The sequence below is a fragment of the Centroberyx gerrardi genome, chromosome 4 (assembly GCF_048128805.1).
Source record: "Centroberyx gerrardi isolate f3 chromosome 4, fCenGer3.hap1.cur.20231027, whole genome shotgun sequence".
In the NCBI taxonomy this organism is placed as follows: Eukaryota; Metazoa; Chordata; class Actinopteri; order Beryciformes; family Berycidae; genus Centroberyx; species Centroberyx gerrardi.
In genome coordinates, this window is record NC_136000.1 from 16924798 (window position 1) to 16936902 (window position 12105).

Here is a 12105-nt window from a genome sequence, read left to right on the forward strand (position 1 = left end):
AATTATGGCTAAATTTAAAATATTAAAGTTACACCATTAGCCTATTTTAGGTATTTTCGTTTTTACTTCGGGAAAGTATATTTTAGCCAGTGACATTTCTGAGCGGTTGATCTTTCTGCATTCACGCAGCGAGCCACAAAGTTAATTTCGAGCCCTGCCAAGTCTCAAACAGCCTAATAGCCTAGTTACTCGGGAATATACAGCCTACATAGCATACAGTAACGTTAATGGTCTAATGTCATTAATATTAAACGTGATAAAGATCACAAGGGTTTATCCTTTTTGGAAGCATTAAGTTACTGTGTAAGATAGAATATGACCCCTGTTGAGTCTTGGGAATAAAAATGGGGAAGATGCTTATTTTGGTCTGTATTTGAATAGCAAATTGCTTATTTTGAGCAGTTTTCGACTGCTTAAATTGCTTGTTTCTTTCGTGATATCTGGCAACCCTGGACGTTCCCAGCCGGCTTGGGTGTCTTGCGTCGACTCGGCTCTCCGCTCTCCTGAACCTCCGCAGAAGGTCTTTCTGTGGTAGCCGGCTAGCATTATGTCGAACGTTGTGGATACTAAACTGTACGACATCCTTGGGGTTTCGCCATCTGCCTCTGAAAATGAACTAAAAAAGGTACGTGGATTCAGAAATGAATTGAAAAGTATATTCGAGCAACAGTGAATACAAAAGTATATGAGACCACCAGTGAAATGTGGCCTAGCAACAAGCTAGGCAACGCTAGCTAGTTTACGCTAGCTAAAAAGATGCTCAGCAACAACTTGCGAGTTAGCTAGCAACCACTTCATGGTAGGCTGTTCTATAGTAGAAATAAGCTAGCGTTAATGTCAGTGAGGTATGAAAATATCAGTCCGTTTCTTTCTTTTTAAAATGAATTGCTAGGACCGCGGCTCGGAAACCGAGAAAAAATTGGTGACTAGTGTGCTAGCTGGTTTGGCTAACAGTATGTTAGCGATCAAGTCCAGTGAATAGCCTCCGCCAAGTCAGACAGTAAACAAGCTAACGCTAGCTAACCAGCTCACGCAAGTATTCAAAGAAAATAAATCAGCTTGCGTGTTCACGACTTTGGGTGGCATTGGCCAGGGCTCCAGCATTCTGATTTTGTTTATTTGTAGATAACGCCTTTATATAACGTTAAATTTGTGTAGCTTTTTCTTAATGATTGCTAGCTAATGTCACCCATAGTCTAGCGTAGCCCAGATGCCTGCCGTTCTTTGTCGCCAAACTCAATTTAAAAATTGGGCAGTTAAAATTTGCTTGTGCTTATCGGCAAACCTACATATCTGGTTCAACATTACTTTAGACCTTTTGCTGATCATTAGGAGCCAGTTTTCGATTCGGCATATATCCAGTACGCCAAGCAGCACATATATTGATAAAATCTTAACTTTTAAAAGCGGTCTGCGTGTTATTCCCTCAACCTTCTTCCACCAAAATACACCGTGCTGTGCGGTAGCGAGCAGTGTGAATAAATTCTATAAATTGAAATTAAGTGCTGTTTAGTGGGTCAAATGTATGCCGAATTTGACAGAAGACCCCAACTATTTTTATATACCTAAAGTGTTGTGCTACCGGGCATGTACCCTTGCCGTTAAATCAAGAAACTTTAAAATAACAGATTCTTGAATTAAGTTTTGTTCTATTCCTACGAGAAAAATAATGCATGTATCTAGGATAAGCTGTATCATACCGACAACATTACTAGCTAGGCTTAGCTAAGGTAAGCTAACTGTTGCCAACGGCAGTGATGCGTCTTCGCGGTGTCATGATTTTCTGACAGCAGGGCCTCACATTGAGCGGTTAGCTAGTTACGCAGGTGATACAGGTTAACAATGCTTGTGGTTTGCTAGCAAAGCTAACTAATTGTTATTAACGGAGCTACAGAACTTATGTTGATGTTACGGGTTCATTGCAGGCCTACCGCAAATTGGCGAAAGAGTACCATCCCGACAAGAACCCTGATGCTGGAGATAAGGTACGATGCACCAAAACATATCATCATGCTCAACAAAGTGTAGCTCATGTGGTCAACAATGGCGACCAAGAAACCATGTCAAGTTCATGTCATTTGTCATTATCAAACAAACAACCTAGCTCCCTGACAAGAGTTTAGCTAATCACTAGGTACAGATCAGAGCACAGACTATAAAATGGCTTTTCCTTAGAGGGAGTGCTCTCAAGAGTCTTTGACTCCTACTAATCCACGACTTAACTCCTCTGATTTTGCAAGAATTTGACACAAGATGCTATGTTATTATAGCTGTCTGATTTTTTTATTTATTTATTTATTTTTTTGTTTCTCTTGTTTTTCCTTGTCCAGTTTAAAGAGATCAGTTTTGCGTATGAGGTATTGACAAACCCAGAGAAGAAGGAGCTTTATGATCGCTATGGAGAGCAGGGGCTACGGGAGGGAGGAGGTGGAGGTCCTGGCATGGACGACATCTTCTCTCACATCTTTGGGGGAGGGCTGTTTGGGTTCATGGGGGGACAGGGCAGAGGAGGACGCAATGGAGGCAGGAGGAGAGGAGAAGATATGGTACACCCTCTGAAGTAAGTATTTACTTGGAGGCAATCAGCGGCTGTTTTAGTGTGTGGCTCAAATAGAACATGTTGTTCCATAATCTTATCATAACTCTTATGTTGCACAGAGTTTCTCTTGAAGACCTCTATAATGGCAAAACCACCAAACTGCAGCTCAGTAAGAATGTTCTGTGTGGTTCCTGTAATGGGTGAGTCTGCTTTGAGTGAATCAATTTCATTATTAAAACGGCACATTAATCTGTAGACGCTAAGCCCTGAGGGATGTTGGTGTCTAATGACAGTTGTTTTGTTATTCATAGATGGAAATTCCTGTTGGCATTATCTTTTCCTGACTTTTTCTAACTGTCTGCATTCTAGTCAGGGGGGTAAGGCAGGAGCAGTGCAGAAGTGTGTGGCATGCAGAGGACGAGGCATGAGAATCATGATCAGACAGCTGGCCCCTGGCATGGTCCAACAGATGCAGTCAGTCTGCACAGACTGCAACGGAGAGGGTAATATATCTAATAAAACACACTGACTGTAGTGTACCTAAGCATAGATAAAACACACCCACATGCGCCGCAGCACTCTTGAAATTTTCCAATCTGTATTTGTGAGTGCAGGTGAAGTGATAAACGAGAAGGACCGCTGTAAGAAGTGTGAGGGCCATAAGGTGTGTAAGGAGACCAAGCTTCTGGAGGTGCATGTGGACAAAGGCATGAGACACGGCCAGAAGATCACATTCTCTGGGGAGGCTGACCAAGCACCAGGCACCGAACCAGGAGACATAGTCCTGGTACTGCAGGAGAAAGAACATGAGGTACCCCACATGTGTATATACACACACACACACGCACACCTAGACTGTCCTCCTTATGTACAGATGACTCCCTGTGTTGATATGTCAAGCTCAGTGTTTTTGTTTTTGTCATGACTAATAAACTGTTTTTATCTGAATCAGGAATTCCGTCGGGATGGCAGTGACCTTCACATGACCCAACGCATTGGCCTGGTTGAGGCTCTCTGCGGCTTCCAGATGACTGTCGCACACCTTGATGGACGCCAGCTGCTTGTCAAATACCCACCTGGCAAGGTCATTGAGCCAGGTAAACACATCCTCATACCACCTTAATTGTTTTCTCCTCTTTCATAACACTCTTGCTTTCATAACACTCTGAGACTGCAATTCTTTTGTTTTACTTATACTGTAAATTCATTAAAATGACCCTAACCCTAACCCTTAAATGGAATAGAGCACTTTGTGGATCTCAGAAAAATATCCCAAATATTTGCATTTTTAAATGTCTTTGCACCACAGGAAAACATCCAACATCAATAGTCAAATGGTGCACATACTTTTTAGCATGTTTTTTCTTGCCTTGCGCTTAGTGGACTTTGTATAATGTTTGAACTCACAGCATGTAGCACACAGCTTATTATACAATTACAAGTTGCAAGTTCATGGTATCAAAACAAAAGGCTCCTATCACAAAATTCTTATTTTTGTGTGTGTCTGTCTGTGGCAGGCTGCATTCGAATGGTGAAGGGAGAGGGAATGCCTCAATATAGAAACCCATTTGAGAAGGGAGACCTTTTCATCAAGTTTGATGTCCAGTTCCCTGACAACAACTGGATTAGCCCTGAAAAACTGACTGTAAGTCGCAAACTCCCAGGCTATGGCATGTTGTTTAAATGAAATGGTAATGTCCTGATTTGCACACCTTTTACCTTAAGTTCTAGTGATTGCAGTTTCACCATATTTTTTTTTTTATTTGCATCTATTTCAGGAACTTGAAGACTTGCTGCCTGCTCGTGCTGAGAATCCCGTTATCTCAGCAGATGCAGAGGAAGTTGACCTGAACGATTATGACAGGGGTCAAGGGTCAGGAGGTGGGGCCAGGAGAGAGGCCTACAATGATAGCTCTGATGAGGAGGGGGGGCATCATGGCCCAGGGGTGCAGTGCGCACACCAATAGAAAGACTCATGCACATGCGCACACACACACACACACACACACACACACACACACACACACAAAATAAATACATACATCCCTTGAGTCCCACTGCTCCCACCGGTCAAGACTTGACGCGCATACATGCACATTTCTCTCCTTTCCTGGTTCCCGTAGAAATGAGAGACACACACACACATATATCCACTCTCTTCAGTTCCAGTGTGCCCATCAGTCAGAGAGTTGCTGGATATGTGACCACCATTTTGTGTTTATGGACTGTAGTGCTCATCCAGACTTCCAGCAAGACAGTGATCCCATTCTCAGGGGGTTCACAGACTCGACTTGACTTGAACCTCCCCATACTCATCCTAGGCTTTTACCTTTCACTGTGGGAAAACGCCAGTCTAGTGTATAAAATGCAAATATTGTTGACTATCTTGTATAAGGTGTAGTTTAGTCTGTCACACACAAGCGCATGCTGCTTCTTGCTGAAGATCTCACACATCTAGATCCAGGGTCCAGAGGTCCAAAGATCTGACACCGGAACTGTGTAAACTTCAGTGTTACTGCTATCAAAGTGCCCTGCAGTCATAGGAACTGACCCGACAACAGCCCTACAAGCATGTCCTCTACACAGCCTGCTGAGAGTTGCACAGGGTTATAATGCACCTCTTCCTGTAAGCTCAACTCCCACATTACTTCTAAATATTGCTAGAATATTAAAGCCCCAAGTATAGCACCTCTCAGCCAGGCACCATGTTTTCTTAGTTCGGAATTTAAGCTTTTGTGTGTTTGTTGGTTTGAATGTTGGTGTGTTTGAGACGACAGAACTTGAACCTAAGTTGTACACTCTTTTATTTGAGGTGAGGACACACTTGTGTACTTGTGTCTGTGTGCGTGTGTGTGTGTAATTCAGCGGCTCCGTGTGTGGGAGCAGCTGTAAATGTTCTGGCTTATTCGGCTGATAGGTATCCCTGCTCTGTGTTGGACTGCAGTGTGGGTGGACACTATTTAAGGTCAATTAAAGAGAAAAAAAAATATTTGAATGTTTATTTGTTGAGACTCTCTCCCACCTAGACAGTCCTTTGCCCTCTACTCACCAGGACCTCGAGTTCTTCCTCCTGAGCAGGAAAACCTCTGGGCCCCACCTCTGTCCTCTGTATTATACATATCTCCCCATCGTATAGTTGTTAGCCAAACTAATGTCCATTGACATGTTTCAATCAATATTCCCATCATCCCCATAGACCTGTAAATACCAGCTCTAGTCCATAGGTGCATTCACAGTCTACAGTGGCGTCCTTCCGGTAGTCACAACACTACTATGTGAGTAATGGCCAACAATGCCATTATACATGAATTATGTTCCTATGAAGGAGAGTCGATGGCACCTCTGTACACTGTTTACATGCACCTCTGTGACTCATTGTATATGTCATTTAGGCCACAGGGGAATAATGTCTACAGATAACTAAAGGGGTCATTGATAATTAATGACATTATTGTTGATGCTTATGTTTGTCAAGATGATAATTAAACTGTATAATAAACAGTCACCATAAGATTGCTGGATTTGTCTTATTTTGTATGCACAATTATGCATTCTCACATTTTTTTTACAAGTGAATTGTTCTGTAGGAACACACATACAAACATGAAACATCTCTGATATATACAATCATACATTTCTAAAGTAATTCAAGATATGTCAGACAAGAATGAACGTGGCTTGATATCAAGAATCAAGTCTAAACAGCCATGTGGGCCTTAGATTTAAAGTGTTCAACTTTGTGATGGGGATGAGAAGAGTGTTATTGGATAGTGTTGACATCCATTGTGATAAGTATGGGGCTAGCTGGTGTCAGTCTGCTCCATCTTCTGTTTCTGAGCTGTGGAGGGCGACTGGGCCCAGGAGTTCCTTGAACCCAGCAGTATTTCTGAAGGAGAAAAGAAAGAGAAAGGGAGGTAGACATCCTTTTTTTTGGTGTTTGTTTCTTGTCTGATTCAAAATGTCCCTTACCTGTCTCGTTTGGACTGCATGACATAGGAGCGCTCCCTCCTTAGCTGCTCCAGTCGCTCTCTGACAACTGTCTTTTGCTGGCTCTTGTCCTCCTGAAACACACACATATGGATATTTATGACATACTGGGAGATTGTAAATATGTTTATTGTACACGTGTATGTGCACACATACTTTACCTGTGGTAGATCGTGTGTGACGTGCCGTAGCGTGTCTCCCTGTTTCAGGCCAAGCAGATCTTCCTCTGCCTTCCTGTTCTGGATGATTGACAGACGCTCCTGAACCTAAGACAAACAAGGAGTACCTCAGAGTGACACATCTGACCAATAAAAGATTATTATTTCCCCATGCTTCTCTGCTTCTTACTTATGCCAGTATCCCTCTCTCCATCTATCTCTCACCCTCAGTAGTTGTCTCTCTCTGTCTCTCTGCTGCCTCTGTTCCACCTTTCTCTGCATGTCCGCCAGGCTGCGCATTGTCCTCTCTCTCTCCATTACTGACACTGGCTCTCTCGATCGCTCTCTCTCCATCATCGTAGACTCCCTCGTTGCTTCCCTGTCTGAGAAGCTATAGTCTGCCTGTAAGACAGAGAAACCGCAGCATAAATGAATCTTGAAGGTGGATAAACGATGGGGAAATCATCACGTACATCTACATACAAGAGAATCTCCAAGTCCGATAGATCTCTAATGAGCATGAGAATGTAACAGCGGTCTTACTGTGCCTTCTGAGGTATATTCATGGTCCTCAGGGTGAGGCGGTTCAAGCTCCTTCAGGTCCCACAGCTCTGACTCCGTTTGGGCGGGACACATTTCCACCTCGGCCCTTTCTCCGCCCACGGCTCCGCCCACATTATCTCTCTCATCGGATAGTTCAGAGCTGAGGTCATCGACGTGCTGCTTGATCTCAGGAGAGCCAGCCGAGAAAAGTGGCTCCACCATGTCTAGGGTCTCTGCTGCCAAAGTGTGTGTTTGCAGGTCGCTCTCAGCAGGGGCTTCTCTCTTCTCTGGTTGATTAGTAATTGACCTCTGCTCCAGAGTCACAGACTCCATCTTGAACACATAGGATCACAAGTCAAGAATGTAAGAAAGGAAGAATGAAAGAAAATCAGATGAAATAGAGCAACATATTATGCTGACAGCTGATGCTCTACTGTTCATCCCTACCGCTTCTACTGTGCTGCATTGCTCGTCTGCAAGCTGTGTGTGTGGGTGATTTCTGGAACCAGACTGGAACAGAGAGTTGTCCGACACTTCCGCATGGCTCTCTCCAGGCGTCTCCTCGCTGTGTGTGTGTTCGGCTGTGCTGCCTGCGTCACCAGGCCCCTCCACAGTCTTCACGCCGCTTTCAGCGTCCTGGTTCTCTGCTGCGCTTCTGACTGCAGCCTCTGTCTGGTAGTCACTGTCGTCTTCTGGCGGCTTGCTCCAGGCTAAGGTGATCAAAGAGCCCTGTTTCTCATAGCTCTGTGGGGTTTTCCTTGGGCTGCCCTCTGCCTGTTCCTCCCGGGATCCTCCCTCTGCATTGGAAGTGTTTGTTCCATCTGACACACACAAGATCTCCAAGTAGGGCAGGTCCTCCATGGCCGCACCGCAGCCTGGGAAAAGGCACAGTATGTTGTAATTGCAGTTGTGTATGTGTGTGACTATCTATGACTATGTGTGACTGAGAGTATGTAGGTCTCACTCTGTATTTATGCTCGGCTGCACTTGCGGTACCTGTACAGACGTCCTGTTTCTCAAAACCATCTTCAGCTTGCGCTCGATTTGGTTCTCTTCCGGCCCTTCCGATCGAATCAGCGGTGCTGCTATTTGGAGCTGTAACTGGCCCAGTGCTGCTGTTTTGGGCTGCGACTGGCCCAGTGCTGCAGTACTGAGCTGTGATTCGCTCAGTGCTGCTGTTCTGAGTTAAGTTTGAATCAGAGATGAATAGGGAGTTGGAAGTAAGAGGGGCAGGGTCATCTGAGGTCAGGAGTTGGAGCAGGCTGGTGAGGCGCTGCTGTTGAAATTCAGATTCATACTCGTCCCGCAGAGCTTGGAGACGCTGTGCACTCTAACACACACACACACACACACACACACACAAGATTTAACATAATTTCCTCTCTATTACAAGTCTATGTCCTACTGTGGTATCTTCGTTTGAACAGGATGCTGCAGGATGCTGTGATTGTCTTGTGACTCACCATGCCCAGTAGTGCGGGCAGTGCTGCAGAAACCTGCATGTCCTGGAGCTCCATCAGCTGGGTCAGCAGGACCAGGACACACGCTCCCCACTGGGGCTGGAAACACCCTGCTAGTACGCCACCTATCTGGGCCTGGGCCTGGGTTTGAGGCTGGGACTGGGGCTGGGGCTGATGGGAGTTCTGCTCTGGGTGGACTTGGGTCTCAGTCTGTGTCTGCAGGGTGGAGTGGATTTGTCTCAACCTTCTTACACAGCGTTCTCTTAAAGCAGCGTGCCTCTGCTTATCCTCTATAGGAAAAAGGAGAAGACAGCAATTAGGCAGATACAAAGGCAAACCAGTTCTGACAAGAAAGTGCACAGAAATAAAAAAACAAAACAAAACAAAAAGACATTGATCTACCCTCTCTTGAAGGCTCTTTGACACCTGGCCCCTGCAGATCCTCTAGGGAGACCCCATGCAGCAGCCTGAGCAGGTACTTTCTCTCCTGCTCCTGAGTCAGCACCAGCCACTGCAGCACTGCCTGCTGGGAGTAGGCCAGAGGTTTCTTTCCACTGCTGTTCACACTGTACTGTATGTCTTTTAGCTGTTATTTGACAAACATTTCACGCCACATAAGAACATAATACATATGATGTAAGAATAATTCTAGTTTATTTGAGAAGATGATGCACTGGGTATGCCTCTGAATTACTGGTCCATAAACAGATACATATACAGCACCTGCTGTGGTGATGCGGAGATAAAGTCTTCCCTTTCCTCTCCCTCTTCTTCCTCACTCTGTAGCCACAGAGCGGCCTGCTCTGTTTTGCACGGACTGCTAACACATGGCCTGAACAGACAGATGTAAAGACTGAGGCAGTATGCAGCTGTCATGACTTTGAGTGGCAAAGTGAGCTACCGGTCTAGAGCGAGACTTGGTGGGCAGTCAGCATATTTTCATTTTCAGTGTAAAAGTCTATACATTGTTAGTGTTCATCTGCTCACCATGTCTCCCAGGATTGTCGTGCGGCCAGGAGAGCACCGTAAGACATTTTCTCTCTCTGAGCTCTGAGAGTGGACAACCTGATGTATAGGCACAACAGCCGCAGGGTTTCCCTGTCCAGCCTGGAGGGGCAAATACAATAATGGGCCAACTCATTAAGGACCTGGCTGGGTATATGTGTGTGTCAGACCTGGGTTAAATAGTTATCAAAGTTAGTAAAGTTATTTGCTGCATTAGTTTTAACCTACTTTGGGTAGCAGATGGGTGGGATTTGCCACACATGAAAATACAATGAATATAAGATTGGATTGACAATCAGAGTATTTGAAAGTCTTTTCTGTGACTGACAGCAACTGACATTATCTGAATTTTCCAGATGTGGTAGACCCACTTACTGGGTAACAAATGCAAAGAATAACTTGCAAAAATGATTTGACCTGAATCTGATGTGTGTCTAATGTGTCATACCTCTTGCTCAGGGCGGTGAGCATGTCCCTTTCTTGTTGACGAGATGTGTGTAATTCAGACAGGAGAGTTATGGCAGACCAGGACTGTTCCCTGGAATCAGGACGACCTTTAAAAGACGCCGCCCCATGGGTCCTGCAGTAAAATCATCATGTCAATTAGAAGCTATTTCACCAGCATCTGTATGTGAATGTATTTTTTGTTAATATGCATGTGTGTGTCTGTGTCAAGGTTACCATAATTTGTTATAGTTTCTAACTAATTTAGTTGGGATTCAGTAGGTTATCAGTGTATTAAGTGTCTTTTTATTTAGGGCCAATTAAGGGAAAAATAGTACTTGGTGCATAATGTTTACTTCATGTTTAGGAAAGTTTTTTTTACATAACTGAATGCGAGTTTCCTTAAATTGGAACAATTAGTTGCCTGGAACAAAACGAAAACGAAAAATAATCCTTGAGCATTTTTATTTAATTTTAGTCTGTTTTGGAACCAGGCAATATTGTTTTAGGTTAGTTTTGAACTTCTTGAATTTTTTTTCCAAATTTAGTTTCCATTCTAGTTTTAATTTACACCAGTAATCTTGATGTGTGTGTGTTACCTGTATATCCTGAACCCTCCTGGCAGCTCAGCCAAATGGAGCATGTCACCTGATTCCAAAGCCTCCTCTGCCAGATCCTCCAGCCCCTCCTCTTCCTTGTCTCGTTGCCATGGCAGCAGGGTCTCCCAGACACTCAGACCTGTGGAGTTACCAAAAAAAAAAAACACAACAGGAATGTCAAGCATCTGAACCAGGTTGTATAATGCTGTCTCCATTGTACTGTGAGTTAAGGCTTGTGTTCTGTTTTATGTTGATGACACTACAGAGTAAATGGTCCTCACTGTAGTGCTCCTGCAGCATCTCTGTGTAAAGCATGTGGGTGACCGCGTCATACTTCACTTCCACCAGTAGGAGGAGGTCTGAGAGGGAGACGCAGCCCCAGGCCTGACCTCTGCCCCCTAGCCTTTCACCCTGCCACAGAGAGGGCAGTATGCCTTGAACACCTTCTGACACCAACCTAAGGACAGAAACACACGTTGATATGATTTTGGTCATAAGATAAAAGCCTACAGTGTATGAGGGACGGCTTAAAAGCATGAAACTATTCCTTGTTTCCTGAATTGAAGGTCTTCACCTGGCCCAGCACTGCCTGGCCGCCCTCTTCAGTCTCCACACACCCCTCCCAGTCCTCTGCTGCTCTCTTTTCCCTGCCAGTCTCTCCCTCTGCATGTAGGAAGCAGAAGAGGGCCAGGTAATGATGAATGGAGCAACTGCCTCCGTAAGAGAGGAAATCTGCTACAATGCAAGCACATACTGTACCTGTGAACGGTCTTTGTCGATGGATCCTGAGTCTGATCTGTTGTGAGCTTTTTTGAAAGTGATTGTGTCTGTGTGTGGGCGCACGCAAATCAGCGCCTGCTGCTTGATGACGTCTTGCGTGTCCATCATATACAGAGTGTTGAGTTTCCCCACATTTAGCAGCTGGAGGTCCCAGTAGAGCTGAAGACAAACAATACTGACTCTTAGATACAGCAAAGCAATATTGAAAACAGTAGGAAAGATATGCTTCCATGCAGTCAGGCAGCATTCTCTCGAATCCTTTATTCCAAAATGAAAACTGGGATTTTTATACACAGTCATACATATAAATTTCATATACCACATATAAAATTCCAAAGATGAACATTTAATTTAAGTACCTTTTCCTTCCTTTCTCTCTCCTTCTCCATTTCTAGGAGAACATCCAACACTTTTTCACCAGTGCAGGACCAGCCCTCATCATCCCCTGCAATCTGAAAAAGACAGAAAGTTACATTAGAATGGTTCATGATGATGATTTGATCAAATGATAACTGCTCTTATAATGTTCATGTTTGTTGTTGCAGGTCTATATTTGGCTGTTGGTCAGTGAATTACCTTCTTTATAGCCA

At 44.4% G+C, this 12105-nt stretch overlaps 2 protein-coding genes across 2 annotated transcripts; one reads left to right on the forward strand and one right to left on the reverse strand.

The window, feature by feature from the left end:
• Positions 1-485: 485 nt before the first annotated feature.
• On the forward strand, positions 486-6052 carry dnaja2b (DnaJ heat shock protein family (Hsp40) member A2b). Its single transcript, XM_071927277.2, has 9 exons — positions 486-625; positions 1926-1985; positions 2331-2560; positions 2659-2739; positions 2909-3042; positions 3154-3350; positions 3492-3636; positions 4057-4184; positions 4318-6052. Exons 1-9 carry the CDS (start codon positions 548-550, stop codon positions 4504-4506), a joined length of 1242 nt encoding a protein of 413 aa, XP_071783378.1. The 5' UTR covers positions 486-547; the 3' UTR covers positions 4507-6052.
• Positions 6042-7334, reverse strand: LOC139933223 (uncharacterized). The gene is made up of 5 exons (XM_071927279.2): positions 7228-7334; positions 6910-7086; positions 6688-6792; positions 6509-6600; positions 6042-6425 (listed from the first exon to the last, which is right to left on the reverse strand). The coding sequence occupies exons 1-5, from the start codon at positions 7318-7320 to the stop codon at positions 6350-6352; spliced, it is 543 nt and encodes a 180-aa protein (XP_071783380.1). The 5' UTR covers positions 7321-7334; the 3' UTR covers positions 6042-6349.
• Between the last annotated feature and the right edge of the window lie 4771 nt (positions 7335-12105).

Bases quoted from the DNA above. Each gene is read 5' to 3' on its own strand.
- dnaja2b (XM_071927277.2), top strand. From the start codon at position 548: ATGTCGAACGTTGTGGATACTAAACTGTACGACATCCTTGGGGTTTCG. The intron at 2,740-2,908 runs GTGAGTCTGCTT...TCTGCATTCTAG, and splicing joins CTGTGTGGTTCCTGTAATGG to TCAGGGGGGTAAGGCAGGAG. The intron at 3,043-3,153 runs GTAATATATCTA...TTGTGAGTGCAG, and splicing joins CACAGACTGCAACGGAGAGG to GTGAAGTGATAAACGAGAAG.
- LOC139933223 (XM_071927279.2), bottom strand. From the start codon at position 7,320: ATGTGTCCCGCCCAAACGGAGTCAGAGCTGTGGGACCTGAAGGAGCTT. The intron at 6,793-6,909 runs GTGAGAGATAGA...TGTTTGTCTTAG, and splicing joins GAGAGAGACAACTACTGAGG to GTTCAGGAGCGTCTGTCAAT. The intron at 6,601-6,687 runs GTAAAGTATGTG...TGTGTGTTTCAG, and splicing joins TCACACACGATCTACCACAG to GAGGACAAGAGCCAGCAAAA.